Below are 21,733 nucleotides of genomic sequence, written 5' to 3'. Positions count from 1 at the left end.
CCTTGGCTTGGCTTGGGACAGCGCTTTTTAACTGTGGAAGCAGCCAGCCTTTCGTGTCCCGGCAGCATGTCTCAATAACAGGATGACGTCATAAGCGGCAACCCGGTCTATTTTTGGCGCATCCGTGCGTGCTGTATTTCATCAACGGTCTTTCGCGTTCAGTTTTTTCGATGTGACCTTTTGCGATACGTTGCTGCCCTGGCAACGGGGTGTCGAAATTGCCAGTGCTAGCGCCGTCTCAGGCTCGTCGTCTAATGATTCCGGTTGCACACAGATCCGCCCGTGTTTTGCGGTGGAGTCCTGGCTTTTGATCCTTGTGAGGACATTTGCTTCCATTAGGCCCTGGTACACAGAATAGACCGCCCATTCCGAGCACCTGGTGTTTCAGTGAGACCCAGTCTCGTGTTCCCGCGAGGCCGTGACTGGTTGGCCATGCCGCAGGTATAAGCTGGAATGTCAACACGGGCCGTTCCGGTGGGTGATCCGGCGCCGCTACAAGCACTTCAGCAGCCTGCACAAGTCGCTGAGGCTCTTCCGCACGGCCATGCGACTGCCGTTCCCCACGCGGCACCACAAGCTGCGCCGCAAGACCTACATGCAGGGCAACAAGGCCAAGGATCAGCCGGCAATCCCCAGGTGAGGAGGCAGCGGCGGAGCGGCGCGGAGGCGGTCGGAGCCGGAGGGCCCCTGGCAGGACGTGACGTGATGGTGCCCAGGTGAGGAGGCAGGCGGAGCGGCGCGGAGCGGTCGGAGCCGAGGCGGCCCCTGGCAGCGGACGTGACGTGATGGTGCCCAGGTGAGGAGGCAGCGGCGGAGCGGGCGGAGGCGGTCGGAGCCGGGCGGGCCCCTGGCAACGACGTGACGTGATGGTGCCCAGGTGAGGAGGCAGCGCGGAGCGGCGCGGAGCGGTCGGAGCCGAGGCGGCCCCCTGGCAGGACGTGACGGGACGGTGCCCAGGTGATGGTACGGAGACGGTCGGATGCGCACAGCGTTCCACTCCAAATGTCTGAGGCGGCCGGGCTCTGAGATCAGTACCCGAAGTGCGCAGAGTGTTTAGGAGACTCACCCTCGTGGCCAGTGCACCTTGACCTTCTCTCGTCGTACACTCAGCGGGCTCTTCAAAATTTAGCCACTTCTCTGCGGACATATATAAATATTAGCGTGGTTGATTCCCGTTAAACGAATGAAGGGTTCGTGTGCAACGGTGCCAAAATCAAATGGACCTTATTTATGTAGCTTGTTGGCAGCTGGCAAGGGCAATTTGTCTTGACGTATGTGCATGGCGTATGTTGTCGCAGAATACCGACTTCATTTCTGGGTGGGCCCTGTCCACGCGGCCACTATATTTGAGGTACTCTTTAAGCTGTCATCCGGCCATGTGCGTGCCGTCCGGCCGTTCTGTACACCCAGCGGGTGCCGAGGCCGCTGTCTGGCCTTCCGCACCACAGCCGGGCGCCCTGCCGCCAGGATGCCGAAGCGCGGCGACTCGATGCTGACCGAGGACGAGCTGCCCGAGCGCATGAAGCAGCTGGAGGAGTACATTAACGCCGTGCTGCGCTCGCGGCTCTACCGCAACCACCACGACACGGTGAGGCGGGGAGGCGGCGCCGAACGCTGCGGGATGGCTCAGCTCCGCAAGCGGCGGCTCGGAAGTCGACGGGAAGCGCTGAGAGGCTGGTGGTGGCGCGGGTGTTTGCCAGGGGTGTGACGTGCCGTCTCAGCGACCGCTGAGGGTGTCAGCGCCGTGGCGCCGGCGCGCGCTGACCTGCCGTGACCGCCCCGGCAGCTGGAGTTCCTGGAGGTGTCCCAGTGGTCGTTCGTGCACGAGCTCGGCATCAAGGGCAAGGAGGGCCTAGTGCGCAAGCGAGTCGGCAGCAAGCAGGGCAACCGCGGCCCCGTCTACTGCGGCCTCTGCTTCAAGTGAGTGTGGACCGGCAGGAGCGTCGCTGCAGAGGGCCGCGGCTGATGGCGGCCCGGCCCGGTCTCCGCGGCGCCGCCGGGCGGCCGGCGGCGGGGCCGTTCGGCGCGGCTGATGGCGCCTCGGCCCGGTCCCCGCGGCGGCGCCGGGCTGCCAGCGGCGGGACCGTTCGGCGCGCGCGCACCTGCGCCGCTGGCGTCTCCCATCCTGGGGTATTGTTCGCCCGCGTGAAAGGCTGCACTGGGATGACGCCGCCGGCGCTGGTGTGCCGCGGCCGCGTGCTGATCAGGGGTGTCCGTGGAACCGGCGGTGGCGGGGTCGATGAACGAGAAACGTGTTGCGTTCTGGTGGCCTCGGCACCACGCGAAGGGCACTGTTGACTGAGTGCGCCGCTGACCATCCTCCTCCCGACGTGCTCTCCAGGTGCCGCAAGTGCGCGGCCAACTGCTTCACGCTCTGGCGGAAGCGCTGGCTGATGATCAAGGACACGTACGTGGCGTACGTGCGGCCCCGCGACGGCTCGCTCCACTCGGTAAGCGTCTCCGTTGTGTCCCGGTGGTGGCCCTGACAGGGGCAGGGGCAGCGGTCAGTCCAGCCGGTCGGTAGCAGTATTGCCGGGCGAAGACGAAGCCGTGTATGTCCGGCTTCCCGCAGGGAGGCACGTGGTTTGGGCAGTGCTTGACAGAATGTCGCCGAGACAGTGATGACGGGCGGTCCAGTTGTCACAGGTTCAGTGATATTTGTTGTGGTTAGTGGTTGGCGTTGTTTGTTGTTGACGATTGTTGTCGGGTCGATGGCGGCAAATCCTCGACGTCGACCGTCATTGGGCTGTGCGTCCGTCCGCGACCTGTGGTGACCCGTGGCGCCGCCCGCTCCCCGGGGCTCAGGTGATGCTGATGGATAGCGGCTGGGACGTGAACCGTGGCATCCTGGGCTCGGACACGGCCAAGTCGCTGACCATCGTCAACTCCAGCCGCAACCTGCTCGTCTCCTGCTGGACCAAGCGCAAGGCCAAGGAGTGGATGGACGCGCTGAAGCTCTCCTACGAGAATTACGGTGAGCGGGTCCGAGAGATCCCTGCGCACGCCGACAGCCCACCCACTCCGGCCCACGCCCACAGCCCGCTCGTCCCCACACGCCGACAGTCCACCCACTCCGGCGCACGCCCACAGCCCACTCATCCCCATACGCCCGCAGCTCACCCACTCCGGCGCACGTCCATAGCCCACTCATCCTCACACGCCCACAGCCCACCCATCCCGGCGCCATCCCGGCGCACACGTACAGACCACCCCTGCCGGTGCACACCCACAGCCCCCCCCCCCCTCCGACACGCCCACAGTCCACCCATCCCGGCGCACGCCCACAGTCCACTCCATCCCGGTGCACACGTACAGACCAACCATCCCGGCGTACCCACAGCCCGCCCATCTCGGCGCCTGAAGGCGTCTCTTCCAGCGTGTTGGACGCTTGTGCATAGGCCTGCGCTACAGTCCATGCCCCTGCGTACAGCATACCGCCGCCGCATGCATCATGCTTTTCGACAGTCACTGCCACTGGACGGACTTGCTTTTCTCTCACATCTCCCAACTGGTCATGCTGCACAGTCTCTTAAAGTAGAGAAGTGCAGGTAATTGTGCTGCAAGTTTGAACGCCGAACACACGACTTATTCTCGTCATGTCTGTGAGCGATCAGTGGTGGCTTATCGATTGGAGCTCTTTTGCATGCCGAATGTTCAGGTCAATTCAAGCGGACATTTGGATCTTGGTGATGGGGTACACTGCAGTGAGGAAGCTCCCTTCGATCTTAATTGAGCACCCTCAAAAGTACACGTACTTCCGGGCGTGTGTCACACGTCACACTTTTGTTTTTAACATCGCTTACTTTCGACGTGCGTTGAAAAAGTATGTGTGAACAGACCGCGGGAGTCCGGCGTCATCATTCCGTACAATACAAGACGTCAGTGCGGTAGTGCGGCAGCCAATATGAATGTTCACGATGTTAATACATACTTTGTGGTTGCTCATAGTAATACAGCAATTCCACGGAAAAAGCGCATCTTGTTACAGGAGTTCCCCACCTTTGTGATTATAGTTCAAAAACGTGCTCTTGTGAAACGTCAGGATTAGGTGCGCCTAATAATAGCGCTAGGTAGTGCCATTACAGGACATTTCATACCTAATGGGAATATACATTTTACTTATTTCGAGTCCAAGTTACGCTGCTAGCGCTTTGTAACAGCACTACGCTTCTTCGCTGCATTCGCGGCCACCGTCGTCACGACAGCAATCGTACGGTGAGCGATAGCTGCAAAAGAGTGAAATCCCCTCAATAAAGACTATTCTGCTTCATAATAGCATTGCTCATATGCTCCGTACTCAAGGAATTACATATTCTAATAAAGCTGTTTGTAAAAAAAATATGGGCGCTAGCATCGAATAATAGTAAAATAACAACACACACATTGTGCACATTGGGGAGTATGGCGTGAGGTGGGAGCTGACGTCAGACGTTTTGTCAAGGCTGCGCGCTTCTGATAGCGGCACGTGATGCGCCGCACCCAGGACGCGCTCGGCTGGCAGCACGTCAGCTGTAAGCCAGCGGAGGCGCGGCGGTGCGCGCTGCCCGCATTAGCCGGGCGGTGCCCATCGCTGCGCTGATGCGACGGCCTGTCCGGGTCGGGCGCTGATGCGCAGCACGCAGGATCTGTCGGGATCTGTCGGGATCTGGCGTAGCCATGGCTCTGACCATGGCCACATGCGTCATGTGGCGGGGCGGCGCCCTGTGCGGGCTTCGAGATTAATGCCCGCGCGGCGAATAACTACGCCGCGGAGGGCCGTGGGTTCTGCAATATGATCTATGTCGTGAGAGCTAGGAAAATGTGATCCGGTTTTCGGCGTTAGGGGGCTCGGCCGGCGCTTCTTCTGCGTAAAGATGTCGCTACATTGCCATGGCTCAGATGCGGCAAGCGTCCTATTACGTCGGTCCTGGGCGGCCTTCTGGGCGGCCAGCGTGGAGCGCGGAGGCCGGTGCCGGACACCTGATTTTGAGTCTGAATGCAGGGATGCCACCCTCTCAATGTAGATAAATCAGGTTTTGAGACCAGGCGAAGTCTATCTCATCGGCTGAGCCTACCCATTGACTTAAATTGACTTATTTATGACTAATATGCTATATGATATGTTATATGTTATATTATATGTGTTATATAACACGTTATAATTATGACTAATATGAGCCAATTGACTTAAAAGTAACATTCCTGTCAGGATGTGAGTGTAAAAACTTGGTTTTGTAAGGAGGTAAAAGACGAAAATGTAAACTTTGAAAACTGTTGCAAAGCACCACATATTTCCGCTGTTATGTTGTAATGTATGCGATGGCATACTGAATCGCCTGTGCACCAAGGATGCTCTGTCCCTACCACAAATTCCAAGCATTGTGTCATCATAAGGTCGTTTCAAAAGCCTTGTAGAAGTTAACAGGAACGGAACGGAGAAACAGTCTTCTGAATGGACGAGCTCTGGATCGAGGCCATCGTTCAATTGGTCCTCCTTGACCTGGTCGGTCGGCAGACGGTCGATGGGTCGGCCGCCGCCGCCGCCGCTTGAGCTCCGGCTCGGCCTTGGTTTGCCCTGTTTGCCTGCTCACCAGACGCTCGTCTCGGAGTTGATTTTTTATTTGACGTCCCCGTACCATGGCTTTCACCGCGCCTCGGGCGGCTGGTCGCGTCGCCACCCCTGTGGCCGCCTTCCGGTCACGCTCCGGCCGCCCCTAGAGTCCCCCGCCCCAACTCCATCTCATATGACGTCCCGCCCGCGCAATGCAGGCAAGGAGTTCGTCGAGGCGAACCGGTACGAAGTCGTTCGCGCCGGTGCGCGAGGTGCTCCTGCCGCTCTCGCTGGTACGTGGACGGCAGCACGTACTTCCGCGACGTGGCCGACACGCTGGAGGCGGCTCGTGAGGAGATCTTCATCACCGACTGGTGGCTCAGCCCGGAGATCTTCCTCAAGCGGGCAGGCGCTCGACTCCGAGTACTGGCGGCTCGACCAGGTCCTGCTCAGGAAGGCGGTACGTGGCCAGGGCTGGGGTCGGCCTATCGCACCGCCCGAGGCGTGGTGGACCAGGGAGCTCCTGAAGCCGGCACGTGGTGGGAGAGGGCCTTGCTGGGGAGGGCTCCGTGTGGCATTAGTAGTGTCAGTACTCGTGGCCGAAGTCACCCAGTAAGTGAAGCGTCGGTAAGCCCAGATGATCGTCAGCATTTCTGCTGTTGACTTCACGGGGGTTCCTTTTGCACCTGGTCCACATGCTCGGCAGTCGTATTCTAACGGATATGTTGTGTAAGGCTGGCACAGCGTTGCTGTCCTGGACGTCCCACGTAATCTTTATCAACCATCCAGCATTGTCCTCGTCTTGCAGAAACAAGGCATTAAGGTGTACGTGATGCTGTACAAAGAGGTGGAGATGGCGCTGGGCATCAACAGCTTCTACAGCAAGCAGAAGCTGATGCAGCACGACAACATCAAGGTAGGCGTCAGGTGGTGCTGCAGGTCAGCTCGTCAGCACTGTCCCCGTCTCCTGGTGCGCGCGCGGGGGGGGGAGGGGGGAGGGGCAGCCGGCCGCACTGCGCTCTGCCTGCCGCCCTGTACACGTAACGGGCCGTGGCTGCACATCCGAGATCGGGAACCAATCCGGCTGGCTGAGCCGGCCAGTAACGTCACACATGTGTTTGTGTGTTCCTTTGGTTTTATGTTGTTTCAAGAAGTGAAAAAACGGTACGATAACATAGATATACTTCTTGCGTTTGTGGGGGAATGTGCATATGCAGTGCATTTGTATGATGCACGTTGTAAATATACACAGATATGACATAATATACTTACATGAAGGGATTCATGACTGGTGCTTAGTCATTCACGCATTCATGCCCAAATGAAGAGGATTAATGTAGAAGTCATAAGACCCATATCGGGGCGCCTCTCAAAAGAAGGAAGACAGAAAACAGCCGCCTCACGTGCCATTTCAACAACTAGCCTCCGCCCCAGCGCCAGCCGTCGCCGTCGCCGTCGCCTCCCGTCGCAGTTGTAGCGTTTTTAATGATATGGTTCTGGAAACACGCCGCAAGCACCCGACCGTCCTGGCTGCTGACGTTTATTCCGTACATTAGTGCATGTATGGTGTCGGTGTTCGGAGTTAATCGAAACAGGGACCTAATATCTGTGTGAAATGCTGGAAGAGATTGCGTCTGCGGCGTCGAAATAGTGGGCAAAAGAGGATGGAAAGAAAATTGTTTCGGAGCTGTTGCCGCAGACACGAGGAACTGGAAACTTTTGAATCGGAAAGACAAATGCGTGGACAGGGAAGCCCCGGTCCTTATTTGGGTTTGGTAGATGCTTCCGAATGTTGATCCCGTATGAGAAGTATGGAGGTGTGTCCGTGCCGATCAGATCTGTTGCAAGTTCTTTGATTTCTTGCGTGATATCTGTGCGCGGAGTTTTTCAGATATTTGGTCCATATGTTGTGGCGTGTAGTGTGATTGATCATTGGAAAGATGTTCTGTTCTCAGATAGCATTAGGGTTCTGGAATTTCTGAGTGTCCTACCAGTGTTAATGATGCGTGTATGTGGGGGGGGGGGGGAGTATCTGTCTAATATAGTGGGGTTATTAATGTTTGGTGTTCATCAGCATGTGCAAACATGACAGCTGGTGTACCCTTCTTAAGTACAGCTTGGTGCCCACCTTCGTAAGTGTTCCCGTCCCAAGTCTGTCTTAGTTTATCGGCGATGTCCTGTCTGAGGTTCCTGTGACGCGTCTTGCCGCTCGGCCTGTTTTTTCAGTCGTTGTTCGTCCTGTGACGTGATGTCACAAAAGTCCAAATTTGGCCTTACGTAAGTTTTGTGTATGTTACTGAGTTTGCTGCGATACGTGCACTTAGCTACGGTGTGAAGTGGTTTTAGGGGCTATGCTTGTCCTTATGCTGGCGATGTTGGCAAGTTTTGTTTGCCGCCAGGTGATGCGTCACCCGGATCACGCCAGCTCGGCCGTGCTGGTTCTGGGCCCACCACGAGAAGCGGGTGGTGTGTGGACCAGAACTATGCCTTCGTGGGCGGCATCGACCTTTGCTACGGCCGCTGGGACGACTTCTTCCATCGGTGAGCGGCGATGGAGGCGGCCGGCACCGCTGGGGCTGGCTGCACCGAGCCTGGTGTGGCCGGGTGTCCCTGGCGGCGGCGGGGGCCGCTGGAACCGGCGCACTGGCGCCTGGTGTCCGGGTGTCCCGGGCGGCGCCGGCGCCGGGGCTGACCGCACCGCGCCTGGTGTCGGGTGTCCCTGGCGGCGGCGGGGGCCGCTGGAACCGGCGCACCGACGCCTGGTGTCCGGGTGTCCCGGGCGGCGGCCGGCACCGCCGGGCTGACCGCACCGACGCCTGGTGTCCGGGTGTCTCTGCGGCGGCGGGGGCCGCTGGAACCGGCGCACTGGCGCCTGGTGTCCGGGTGTCCCGGGCGGCGGCGGCGGCCGGCACCTGGGGCTGGCTGCACCGACGCCTGGTGTCCGGGTGTCCCGGGCGCGGCGGGGGCCGCTGGAACCGGCGCACTGGCGCCTGGTGTCCGGGTGTCCAGGGCGGCGGCCGGCGGCCGGCACCACTGTGGGCTGGCCTGCACCGACGCCTGGTGTCCGGGTATCCGGGCGGTGGCAGGGGCCGCTGGAACCGGCGCACTGACGCCTGGTGTCCGGGTGTCCCGGGCGGCGGCCGGCACCGCGGGGGCTGGCTGCACCGACGCCTGGTGTCTGGGTGTCCCCTGGCGGCGGCCGGCGCACAGACAGCGTGAGCGTAAACAGGCCCGGTTCTGTCAGGGTCACGTCGACACATTGGCTGCTCTATAGCTTCGGCATTAGACAGAAGAAGTTGCTTTAGAACTGGAGAAGAACAAAGAGCCTTTGACTTATTTTTGTTTTGTTGTGTTTTGCTCAAGCCTACTGTTTCTATATTTACTCAAAATAGTTTGTTTTTACAGCCTGTGTTTCATCTCAATAGATATACTCACAAACTTAACATCTTACCGCGCATTAAACGATATTATAGTTTCTTCCATGTGCTCGAAATCTCTTTTTGGTTGGGGTGCTTGTAGGTCTGTTGGTGGCATCATGACAAATTCGTGATTTAGACGGGAATTGAGCGACCAATTGTTCCTTTTTTTTCTTTCGAAAGCCATGATTGCAGCAGAGTAGCGTGTTAATGTTTGTCGTGTCCTATCGTGGCATTAGACTCGCATCTTCTGAGAGCCCCGATGCCGCTGGTATCACGCCCCGCCCCCCTGTGTCCACCGGCAGGCTGACCGACCTGGGCAGCGTGGCGGACCTGGAGCGGGCCGGCCACTTCCAGGCGCCGGTCACCTCCAGCACGCCGGCCGGCTCTCAGCTGCCACACACGCTGCTGGCGCTGGCGCAGGGCACCAACATGGTCACAATCGGCACTGTCACCAACGCCGAGCAGGTGGGCCGCCGCCGCCGTCCGTGCTTGGAGTGGGGGCGAGGCTGGGGAGCCGTGCTGTGCGGTCTGGGCCCGGGCGCCGCCGCTGAGAACCGCCGTCCGTGGCGTCTCCTGGGCAGACGGGGGCCGGGTCTGGCAGTTTTGGCCGGCCTGGCCCGGAGCCTGTCAGGGGCGGCCTGCGCGCTGGGGGGGGGGGGGGGGGGAGACCGTGCCTTGTACGCCACCAACGAGATCAGCGACGTTTCCATTGTAAAAACGGGAGGGGGGGGGGGGGGCAGCGAACGGTGCCTTGTACACCACCACCGAGATTAGTGGTGTTTCCCATGTCAAAACGGGGGGGGGGGGGGGGGGGAAGGAGAAACGGTGCCCTGTACACCACCACCGAGATCAGTGGCGTTTGCCATGTCAAAGCGTGTGACGGTAATGTGACACGCTGTGAAGACACTAAGACGCGTAATGGTGGCCTGACTGACTGTCACACGTTGCTGTAGACCGAGTGAAATCAGGATAGCATGCACGAAGATAGATGCGAAGAAAGATAAGATAACAAAGGGCTGTGCAGACTCCTCGGATATCCATCGCATTCGTTTTCCTGAGCGTGTTATGATGGGTCATGCCGATGTGCGCGCTGTACTGGAGCTGATGCGAGCTGGTGACTGATAGTGCCGCTCCCCTCTTCCAGGCCAAAGAGCTCCCTGTGGAGATGCAACCGCAGTAGTAGTAAGTATGTTTTGTTACGTTTCCCTCCTCCCCCCCCCCTGTCTTTCTCCTTTTTCTACATTCCACCTCATCTCCCGATTGAGGCGCTCTATAATCAGACATCTTCCACATCATACACACATGCTCCCTCCCAATTTTCAGCAATATGTTCCCTTCCCTTGTTCCCTCGATCGTCGGGGCTAAGCTGACTGGCTCATGTCGTGCCCCTTTGATGCTGACATGTTCCACGGCTCCCTGTCCCCTCCCATTCCCGTCGACGGCACTGCCAGCACCCTTGGAGCGTATGACCTCCGTAAAGGGTGATGTGTTCGGGTTTGCTATATTTTGGTGAGCATGACTTCAGTCATAGATGTGTTTCTAGACGTGCCATGTGATGCGTCCATTTGTCCTCTCATCCTGTACTGGAAGCCGTCCTACTGATCCAAGGTGTGCCTGTCTCGAGCAGAGTCTGTCATGTTTACCCTCAATCTTACCGTTGAAGTATGGCGAGGCCATGCTGAAAGGACGTCCCGAATTTTGCATTTCATTTGATTTTGCGAAATTTGCTGCATTTTCCCGGTACATTTTTATCACCCATTTCTAGTTTATCTCGAACTTCAAGTTCCGTATATTCACTTTCCTGATTATTCCCTTTGGCTGGAGCGATTTAATCAAACACTCTGTTGTCAGGACAGCTCGGTGTGGGGATCCGCATAATGGCCGTCCAATTCACATAACCTATCCCGCGAAGTAAGCCCGGTTAACGGTCCGTGGCTACCGCCCCGCTCCGCCAGCTGTCCCGTCCGCCCGTGTCCGCCCGGTGTTGGTGGCCTGTGCACGCGTCCCGGGCCGTGACCGGCCTCGACCATGGCCGGCCCCGGCGGCGTGCCGCGCCTGACGCGCGCCCCGCCGGCGACGATTGCAGCGTCATGTCCGGAGATGTGGTGGACGCGGCGCTGGCCCCAGGATGGCGACGGCTCCGAGCACGGAGAGCCGGACGAAGAGCTGCCGATGAAAGGCGAGACGCCGCCGACGCACCGGCGGCGTATCATGCGCAACATGGTGCGCATGCGCGAGGTGGCCAGCGTGTGGTCGCACGGGATCGCCGACCGCAGCCGCCGCCATCTGCACAGGTAAGGCTGGGCGGGCGGGGTGGGCCGCTGCAGGATGGCAGAACAGGCGGCGTCGCAGCACTAACACGAGCTGCTCGAAGACGGTGTCAGCGGCAGCGGCATGTCTAGCAGCGGCTGGTCAGCCGGTGTGGTGCGGACACGCACGTGCGACTAACTCCGCGGGGGGGGGTGCAAGGGACGCGGATGCGTGTCGTTCGTGCCCCGAGCTGTCGAGCGTGCGACGGAGTGGGTGGAGCCGCGTCCACCCCGGATGCCGACGGCGACTGTCGACCCGTGGTGCCTCCGGCCGACCCTCGGCGGCCGCAGCCGCTGCCGGCGGCGCGGCGTGCGGCCGTGACGGGCGCATGGCGCCGGCGGCCGGCCGCCTGTCTGACGGCGCCGTGTGCCGCCAGGCTGCGGCGGCAGCGGCGGCGGCTCTCTCGGCAGCCTCCGTGTGAGTGTCCGGTGCGGCTGCCGCCGCCAGGGCGGGAGCACGAGCGTTGGCCGCCTCACGCGGCCCCTGACACGGCCAGTGCATGGCGCGGGCGCGGGCACGCCGCGCACCGCCGTCGACCGCTAGCGGCATGCCAAAGGTTGCGTGACCCGAGCGGGCCGCGGCGTCGCTGACGTCACTGGACGCACCGGCCGCGCCGCCATGCATCGGAAGCACGTGACATTATGTGGCGTCGTGTACTCTAAGCACGCTTAGAAGTGGTGTTAACGCACAGCACATAGTTGCAAAGCAGTAGTCCCGTGAAGATGTGTATGTATATGGCAGAGGAACTGGGGCACCTACTTCAGCAGTGTGTGAAAAGCAGGACCAAAATGCAACCTGTTCACTGTGGAAAGTGTCTCATTCCACGCATACTGCTGCTTATATTCAGGCACTCCTGCAGTGCACCTGCCTAGCATTCGTGACGCGGCGGTATCCTGCCATGTACAGGCCGTGCTATTGGGACAATCTTAACTGGGACCACAGCGGGCGCCGAGCGCGGTGTGTCGGCCACTGCGGCCGGATGTCGCCGCTGTCACAGGCACGGGCCGAGTCCACGTGAGCGGTGGACGGCCCTTGGAGGCGACACCCGGAGGCGAATTTCGGACACGCTGCTGTTACGCGCGGGTGATCGATCGTGGTGGGCCGCATCCGAGCGCCGACGTCACGTGCTGCGCAGTTAACAGGCGGCGGCGTAGCCTGTCAGGCAGACGGGTTTTGAGATGTGGTTACCGGTCGAACGCCGTCGCAGCTAAACGTCCAAGTTTGGGTTATGCTGTGTTTGTGCCGGAACCAAAGCTGCAGCGCTGCTTTTTGAGAGATACCAGCATTTGAAAATGCGAACAACTAACAGTTAGTTTCTTCAGTAATGGACTGATTAATGTCACTGTCGTGGTTCAAAGACATGGAAGCGATCCTGACGCAAATCCCACGTGGTTTATAGATCCGGTTGCGCCATTAGCATATAGCTTGCCGGACCCCGATCTATCATCGCGCATCTCAGGTAGATTCAGTCAAGCCCCACATTACTGCATTCTGGGGTAGCAGTGCTGTGACGTCAGTATGGAACTAAAGTCATATGGCATCAGCGCTATGGTGACGTAAAACGCTGTTCTTTGTGAGTTGGTTTAAACACATATATCTCCATAAGCTGAATTTGTTTCGACCTAGCACACTCAATGAAAAATTGTCGGCTGGGAAATTATCTTGGTTTGCACCAGAGCCTAGCAATTATTGCTGAAATGCGCTTCTAGCCTGCCCCTGGCAGACAGCTGGTGGTTACCCATTCACCAGTGGTTTATCCCGAGGAACTCTAGCGGAAGTGCTTAGAAACAGTCCGTGTAAAACAGAACATCATACAAAAGCAGCAACAAACATAGGATGGAGATGAGATACGGCGGGCCAGACAGGCTCGTAGCACCCTGGGACGCGCATTGGAGCGCACACCCTGTAGCCCTAAGGGGAGTAGTTTGTCGGGGTGGATGCAGGGTTGGCCTACCCTTATGGGGGGGGGGGGGGGTAATGAGCGGGTGAACCTCGGGGGGAGGGAAGGGGGTGCTTAAATACAAGCGCGCCATTTCAGTCAGGATAGCAAAATTTTCCTGTTAGATGGACCGACTTCTGGCAAGTTTTGCAATTTTCTGCCAGTCAAAAAGTCGAGGCCCCGTATTATCTCTGAGTAGTTTAATCGGGATATTTTAGTGGCAGTGGGGTATTGTTGTTTGCGCACAGATTTGCATGTAAACTCATCCAACGGTATACATCAGCAAGTCAATCAACACCTAGGAGGATCACAGCACAGCAACAGCGAATTATTGGTGCCCACCCTTCCTCCCATTACCTTATTTTCACATTTCACTCCATTTATGTTGCCGCAACACGAAGCATATGCACAATCATTGTCATTAACTTAATTTTAGTGTAAGTTTTACGTATGATATGTGTTTATTTACGTATGAATGTTGCTTTTTACAAAACGCTTTGCGCATTAAAACGCATTCATGCGCGTTGGCCCCGACGAATAGGGCGCGGGTGCTGGAAGTAGAAAATGTAGTTTAGTAGGATTTATTGTTGGAATCAGATCCTAGGATTAATTTGTCTTCAGAAAGGTTGAAATACAAAATGACATGTTTTCTTGTGACATTACAATAAAGATGTGAAACAAGGTCGCTATCAAGTTCATTGTCAAGGGTCTCCGTTTTTTAATAACCTGGCGGGTACCGACCAACCTTTCGTAGCATTAACAAGAAACGATATTGCGGGCTACCAAATTTTAGTCCCATGGTGACGTCACGTCTGCGTAGCTTTCTTTAGTAGCCTTGGATCCAGTAACCGTGATCTCAGGCAAGATAATGAGCGAAATCTGTGATAAGTCTCATGCGTTTGCAGTGCCATGGCTTGCTCTACGTGTCGAATATGGCTAAAGAACTATCGGAAATGAATAATCGATCAAGTGGGACCGTCAAGAAACAAGATGCATATTCGTGCTCTGTCTAAGGCAAATGTGGACTGAAATAATCAGCTGTTTGAAACGTGTTCTATGTCACAGAGTTATGGGCGCCGTCGAGCAAGCTCGATCGCGTTTTCGTGCTCTGCGGCTCCCGCCATTAGTATGGGGTTAGGAATCGTCGGGAACGCTAGGGTCTTCAAGTCCTTCGGGTGCCACGGAGGGGGCATTCGCGCTGATGGATCCTGCGTCGTACTCGGACGGACTGGTCCTCTTCCAGTCCGATGAAGTTGGCTGGAAGGAAGGCATCTTTATTCGTTTAAAAAAGCTACGCTGAAGAACCTCAAGGGTGCTACACTGCTCATCTGGGCATGGGTTTTGGTGTGGCACCGTTGGACTCGCTCCATCATCAGTAGTCGCAGCTTTACAGGAGACGTTTTTGGTATTAAACTTCAATCTAGCCATGCTTCATTTGTGTTCTGGGAACCCAATAAATGTTGTCCATAATATATTATATATATATATATATATATATATATATATATATATATATATATATATATTATGTGGGATATTATGGCGACAAAATTGTTGACACATGTTTTCTGATAGTCCAATGACCCCAATGCCTTTTTTATAGTAAGGGGATTGTCACCCCATCCTGCCTACACACGTACCTGCATGTAACGGCCAATATCATCGCCTGCTGTCTAAAACCACACGTGACCGCGAAGCGATTCACAGCATTTTAAAATCGTCGGCCGGTTATTTAAATGAAGCTCAAAACCAATGCAATATGTATAGCTCAAAGCGACGGATGAGACTGATTCTGGGGGTGGACGTGAAGACCATGGGTGGACATGGATGGGACATGGGGCGTGGAGAACTGGTCATGCCACTGTTTCGAATCTATGGATATTCTCAGCATGCGTACATGGTTGGTTACGTTGCGCCACGATAAATCATATCCAGAAAATTGGACACTGTAATGAAACACACCTGTTGGACATCGGATTCGCCGCACAAGTGCAAGCATGAACAGTGAAACATGACAAGATAACGTCACGAGGTAGTTTTGCATTGCGATTAATTCATTTGCTTATTCGGGAAGGTTTCTACCTGCCGTCATATAGACCCGTATTGAGTAAGACACGGCATTAGAAGTGTACGATACATGGCGGAAAATTAACCATTTTCCCCCTATCGGAGGCTGTGGGAAATTGATTGGGGTCCGGCGGCTAAGGCTAAAGCGAGGCCACGCAAATCCGTGAGATTGTTCCACCACTTTTTGTTCGGAGTCACAGGAGCGTGCCGTTGTTTCTCGAGAGCTTATTTTGCTCTCCTGCACTAAAAATTGGAATGCGGAATGGTGTTACGTATGGAAAGACATATAACATAGCATAGACACATCGTCTGACTGAAAGGGGTGGCGGCCTACCTAAAATGTTTCGTGAGTTGGTATTTGTGAAACTTAGGGCATGCTCTTTTCAAATCGCATTACACCTGTCTTGCCTTGAGGTTGTATTCGTACGCTGTAAAAGTCATGTTAAGTGTTGGTTCTAGCACGGTGGAATGAGCGCTGAATGCTCCCGGCTAGCACTCTAGCTTCCAGGATGGTAACCAATAGCGTTACGGCTGAAGACAAAGCGTAAAAGCGAAACATATGTCCACTAGGAAGCTTTGTTTTGAACGGTCTGTCGCATCACAGCACACGCTGTGTTTAACAGCGAATTCCCACATCACCAGAGATGCCACCGTGGGGCTTTCGTCTGATTGACGGTAATTGACGACCGTCTCCACAAAATATCACGTTTTCTCAGGTCTTGTTAGCGGGCCCGCTGAGTAACCGGCTTGCCTCCGGCTGGTCTTGGGATGGCGGAGGGGCGGGGATGGGGCTGGCCGCAATCGACACCGTAATGTGACCGTCCGTATGTGCGCGTGCCCCTGCGCTCTAGGTCGACACGCGGCGACTACGGATCGCTCCGGGCCTGGCAGTCAGGACGCCATCGTCCCCGCCCGACTGGATCAGGTGCTGCCAATCTATCGACAACCAGCAGGAAGCACGAGTTCGTTCGGCTCAGTTTTTGTGGGTCGCATGCTTGTTGTGCGGTCTGGTGGCCTGCGTTTGGTAGGCGTAGTAGCTGGCACGGATTTGGCCATGGATGAGCTTGGGTTTGCGTGACTTATGCTGCGTTCTTTCCGTTTCAGGTTAAGATTTCGTCGGCGGGCCGGGCGTTGCTTCAGCTCTTTACTATCATGGGATCTTACATATCCTCATTCGAAAGCCTGGCACGGCTATCCGCTTGGGCTTTGCTTTTCCTCTCGTAAATAAATGCTTGCTCTGTTAATCTCGTTCACACCAATGTCACCAATGTTGCGCTCGTGTAATAAACTCCGCCCAACTTGATTGCCTATCGTGTGTTGAAGCTCACGTGAACCACCCATGGCAAACAATGTCCTCCTTCCACACGACTGACCTCCGGGTGCTCGCCTCGCCCGTCGCCGAGACCAGGCCGCCGTGGCCCGGCGTGGGTCATTGCGCGCCGCCGCTCGTGTCGTGCGGCCGTCGGCGCTGCGGTGACGCTCGTGCCGCGTGCGCGGGCAGCAGCGATGCGGAGGGTGAGGACGGCCCGGCCGCCGCCGCCGAGGAGGCCGTGGTGGCCGAGAAGGCGCCGCAGGCACAGGCGGCTCCAGTCACCGCAGCCGTGGTCGCCGCCGAGGCCGGCATGCTCGACGAGTGAGTGAGGACGGCGGGCGATGGTAACGAGGGGGTGAGGACGAGAGGGGAGGGAGTGACCACGGCAGGGGGGTAACGAGGGAGTGAGGACGGCAAGGGATGGTAACGAGGGAGTGAGGACGGCAGGAGATGGAAACAAGGGAGTGAGGACGGTAGGGGATGGCGATGAGTGAGTGAGGACGGCAGGGGATAACGTTGAAAGGGTGAGACGGCAGGCGATGGCGATTAGTGAGTGAGGACGGCAGGGAATGACGGTGAGTGAGTGAGGACGGCAAAGAATGGCGATGAGTGAGTGAGGACAGAAGGGATAGCATTGAGTGAGGACGGTGGGCGATGGGGATTAGTGAGTGAAAACGACAGGGGGTGGCGATGAGTGAGTGAAACGGCGGGCAATGGTAATGAGTGAATTTGGACGACGAACGATGGTAATGCGCAAAAAGGGACGGCAGGGGATGCCAGTGAAGGAATAGTGAAGTGGGGAGGGGACGAATAATGGGCCGGGAGCAAGTGCATGTGATAGCTTGTGTGCGCCTCGCTAGTAACTGAAAAGAGATGTCGATGTAGGGCAGCAGATGAAGTAAGTAGAGTGCAACGTTGCATTGTCGCAGCGCTGGTGAAAACCTTACCGCGTTTAAATTGTCAGCAGTCGAAGGAATGGTGGTAGAGAATTGGTGGCAGAAATAGTTCGCACATGCGTTATACTTTAAGTCTGCTACGGTGCCAAAGAAGGAAAAGCTGTAATTGAAGAAAGCCGAATATGTTGTAGCATCTCCCCTTCCTAGTCGCCGCGAGAAATGAATGTTAAACATTTGGTTAGCTGGCCCTGCAGTGAGACCTTACACGGAGTAGATCGATTTTCGATACGGGTAAACCACGTCCGCAAACGGCGCAATGCTGTCGCTAATAGCATGAAAGGGCTGCCAAGCAATCCGCGTGGCATCTGGGTGACTCGTTATTTGTGACAGCATGGCTGTCGCGAACACATACTGCTTAAAAGCGGTTCCTTTTGCAATGCCTGTAAGTTCATCGTCATGGTCCGGACGACGTGACGTTACCCGCACTTGAAGGCAATGTGCTCAAATACATTTTGTTCGTATTTGCGACAGCCGACGGAACGACGAATCAAGAGCTCAGAACACGTATTAACTATCCATTACGAGCGTTGAGCCGTATCGTGACAGTGCGAGTCAGAGTCGCAGGAGTCAAGCTAACAGGCTGCCGGCTAACCAGACTCTCGGTAGATGCGGACACCGTAGCCGGCGCTGTGTGCTGGCTGGCGTGAGTCCAGCCACCGAACATAGCTGTCCTGAGGTGGCGGTATTGCTGAGGTAACAATGGCGCGGGGCGGGATGCTGTCGGAGGCTCTGCTGACGCTTCCCCGGCGCCTCGTGGCTCGTGCTGTCCGTCTGGGCTCTCCGATCGTTCTGCTATAGCGACGGAACATGTGACTGTACGCGGTGCGTGTCGTTCCCCGTCACTGTGGCGTTGTTGGGCCGCTCTGGGGCGTTCGTTGAAGTTGGGCGGCACGAAGGTACCCTCCGCGGGCATTTATTGAGGCGGAATCGTCCGCTGTGTTGACAAGTACGAAAACACTGACCCGGTTCGCGTCTTGCGGACTGTGCTACAGAATCCGCTGCGAATTCTGACGGTCCACTGTTTGCGGCTTAGGGCTCCACGTTGAAGCCCGGGGGTCTCGCGAAGCGCAGACAAAAAGAGCTCGAAAGTGGCTCCATCTCATCCGCAGCAGCTGAAGTCTGCGTAATGCGCAGCACATCCTACAGTCGTGAGCTGTTGTGGAGTAGAGAGGTGATACTTTTGGCGCTTCTCAATCGCGGTTTGCCTGCCCTGCGAGGTTAACGATGTGGCAACCTGTGGCCAAAAACAGCTGACAGCCCATAATCTGCACCGGATTCTGCAGTCCACTTGACTAGATATGAACGAGGTCCTGCTGCGTTGGGCCTCCATCGTCGATACTGCAGACCAGGCAGGTACAGGGTCCTCCGCGGAACTATGGGCCTGAAGATGTTTAGTCGCTTCCGTAGTAGAAACGAGAACTTAAAATGTTCTCCGCGCTGTATCAATGAATCGAATATCGTGCGTGGCGTTAGCCGCATGCGTGTAGTGGTCCTTACTGCACGTATTGGTCGCAGGATGGTGTTTACCTGCACGTTCACCCTTGTGCGGACGGCCAGGACTGGCACTGGTCGGCCGGGGTTTGCAGTGCGGGCTGTTCTTGACAGGCGTGCAGTGGGAGCTGTGCCCCACACACCGTCCCCACGCGTCCTGTCGTGCCGCGGGGCGCCGGCGCCGACAGTCGGCCTCTCGCCGAGCAGCAGCGTGTGGTCGTGACGTGGCCGCCCGACACCGGTCAGCGGCGGCAGACCACAGACAGTAGCGCCGCGCTCGTCTCCGTCTATATGTCTGACGAGTTACGTCAGCCCCAGTTCTGCGAACAAAGGCGAATGTAACTCGTTCGGTCCATTTTCGTCTATCCGCTAAGCCAGACCCAATCAGCCTGGCTGGGCTTTTAGTTTTGTCTGGGCACGGGCGGTTTTCCATGCTCCGGTTTTGCAGACATGTGGTTGATGCTTTGTTGCCCCACTTCTTATCACCGGGAGTCGAGCGCACATACACTACAACCACGCACACACCCACACACACGCATGCACACGCACACGTACGCGCACGCATACGCATACACACGTGCACGTAAGCGCCAGCGCCCGCACACACGCACGTATGCACGCACGCATGTATGCATGCATGCATGCATGCACGCCACGCATGCACGCACGCACGCACAGCACACCCCCACACATTCGAGCGGACAAAAGCTGCTGTTTTAGGACGCCTGCTTCTAACGAATGGTAAACAGTCAATGGTTTATGTAATGGTGGATCGTGTTGTCTGGGTACTGGGCGATTTCCGTTGTGGGGTGGGCGTGTTGTGAAGCTTGCTCTGTGGTCATCCTAGTGTCAAGCAATGTCAGATTCGATTAACTCCTCAATTGTTTGGTGGAAATAATGTGATTAAATGGGATTTTGCAGTTGCAATACTTTTCTCGGGGTTATGGCTGACTGCCCGTCGTGGCTTTTTTGCACATTTCTTCCTCAGTGTAATCTCCGTCTTTATTCTCGAAAATATTACCTTTTCACGACATTATTGCCGCAGGGTGGACGCCAACCGTGTCAAGAAGCTCACGCTAGCTGTGGTTCGGCAAGGACTACACCAAACTTCATCGTCAGGACTTCAGCGCGCTGGACGCCCCGTTCATGGGTATGCTCCGGGACTTGGTCCAGAAGCCCTGTGTGACCTGATGACCTCTGTGTGTGTTGGCAAGCCCACGTTCTACTTCTGATGTCATGGGACAATAGGCGGACCATTTCTCCTTTAGGTAATCAGTAGCGTCTGGCGGAAGGCGTTTTTCAAGTGCGTGACGAGAAATGAACACTTGATGTGATTCGATGAAATCAAGCATCGTCCGTCCGGTGGCCCCGCTGGTTATGGCACCTGTTTGTGGGTTAACCCTCAATCTGGTGTGATTGCCTCCAGTCGCTACAAGCGCTCGCTATTTGCCCTTGACTCTGCTCGAATGATTTTTTTTTTAACAACCAACTGGGATGGCCTGCGGCTGGTGGCGGCGGCCGGCGGCCGCCGCGTGTCGAGTACGGCAGAGGGTAGGACGGGGCCATTCCAAGCATTTTGACATGTGAAACTTGCGCCGCAGGTGCCGTCGTTAATCCGGATTTTACGATCGGATGGTGGAGATAGGGCTCATAATAAGGACGGGTTATGTGGCCCCGACATCAGAAATCCATTCACTCAAAGGATACCTCCGGTGCCAGACGTTGCCGGTCTGGCCATGTGGCGGGCGTCGCTCCGGTGCCAGCAGTGCCGGCTCCGGCCGTGTGGCGGGCGTTGCTCCAGTGCCGGCGGTGCCGGGTCCGGCCGTGTGGCGGGCGTCGCTCCGATGCCGGCGGTGCCGGCCTGGCCGTGTGGCGCCCTCTGACGAGCGCTGCGTCGCTGTCGGCAGACCAGATCGACCGCCGCTCAGTGCCCAGGATGCCCTGGCACGACATCTCCACGGGCGTGGTGGGCTCGGCTGCGCGCGACGTGGCGCGCCACTTCATCCAGCGCTGGAACGCTGTCAAGGTCAGGCGCGCCGTGTGCGTGCACTGGGCGAAGGTCGAGTGACACGTGCGCTTGTGTGAGGTGGCTGGGCGTGCTTCCTGTTCTTGTTCCCTATGATGATACGATGTGACAATGATGGCGATGGTTTGGGTGTTGGAGCGTCGTGACTAATCCGGCATGCCGCTAAGCTGCGGCGCGTCATGCATCTTGCATCATCACCCATACATCTTTCTGTTGGAACGCCTGCTGCCGGAGCGTGGAACCACGATAGTTCCGTTTGAGAGCGTGGGACCGTTTGTCGGTCAGCCAGTCATCGGCTGGCGGCGGCGCGGCGTCCCCTCCGATGTGCCGGCGCGTCTGAGTCCGGCCGGCGGGGTGACTGACCCGCCCGCCCCCCTCCCCCCCCCCGGATAGGTGGAGAAGCTGCGCTCTTCAACATGGACTACGAGTTCCTGCTGCCCAAGGGCTACCAGACGTGCGACTCCATACCGGAGGGTGCTCTCGACGCCCAGCTACAAGACAAGTGTCAGGTGAGGAGGCGGGCGCTGAGCTGGGCGGTGTGGCACCCGCCAGTTCTGCTGTCGCTGTTGTCCCGCGTGAGGAATTGCTGGTTAACCCAGCCCCCCAAACCGATGGGGTCCTCCTCACCGTGTGGTTTTCGGTGACGTTTCAGCAGTCACTGTCGTGTCGTGTGACGCCAGCTG

The 21,733-nt window shown here is 57.0% G+C and overlaps 1 protein-coding gene across 1 annotated transcript in view; it reads left to right on the top strand.

Annotated features, from left to right (window-relative positions):
• LOC119108253 (phospholipase D1-like) overlaps window positions 1-21,733 on the top strand; it is a 31,016-nt gene that overhangs the window by 268 nt on the left and 9,015 nt on the right. The window contains 20 exon segments of the mRNA XM_037231833.1: window positions 399-636; window positions 1,468-1,588; window positions 1,787-1,920; window positions 2,342-2,450; window positions 2,806-2,974; window positions 5,749-5,773; window positions 5,815-5,935; window positions 5,937-5,990; window positions 6,339-6,446; window positions 7,930-7,971; window positions 7,973-7,999; window positions 8,001-8,071; window positions 9,252-9,414; window positions 10,094-10,125; window positions 11,036-11,080; window positions 16,767-16,898; window positions 19,271-19,289; window positions 20,105-20,174; window positions 20,932-21,050; window positions 21,444-21,554. Coding sequence (XP_037087728.1) covers window positions 399-636; window positions 1,468-1,588; window positions 1,787-1,920; window positions 2,342-2,450; window positions 2,806-2,974; window positions 5,749-5,773; window positions 5,815-5,935; window positions 5,937-5,990; window positions 6,339-6,446; window positions 7,930-7,971; window positions 7,973-7,999; window positions 8,001-8,071; window positions 9,252-9,414; window positions 10,094-10,125; window positions 11,036-11,080; window positions 16,767-16,898; window positions 19,271-19,289; window positions 20,105-20,174; window positions 20,932-21,050; window positions 21,444-21,554 — 1,910 coding nt within the window.

The sequence above is a fragment of the Pollicipes pollicipes genome, unplaced genomic scaffold, assembly GCF_011947565.3.
Source record: "Pollicipes pollicipes isolate AB1234 unplaced genomic scaffold, Ppol_2.1 Scaffold_6686;HRSCAF=7923_pilon_pilon_pilon, whole genome shotgun sequence".
NCBI lineage: Eukaryota > Metazoa > Arthropoda > Thecostraca > Pollicipedomorpha > Pollicipedidae > Pollicipes > Pollicipes pollicipes.
This window is presented reverse-complemented; position numbering and strand designations above follow the sequence as displayed.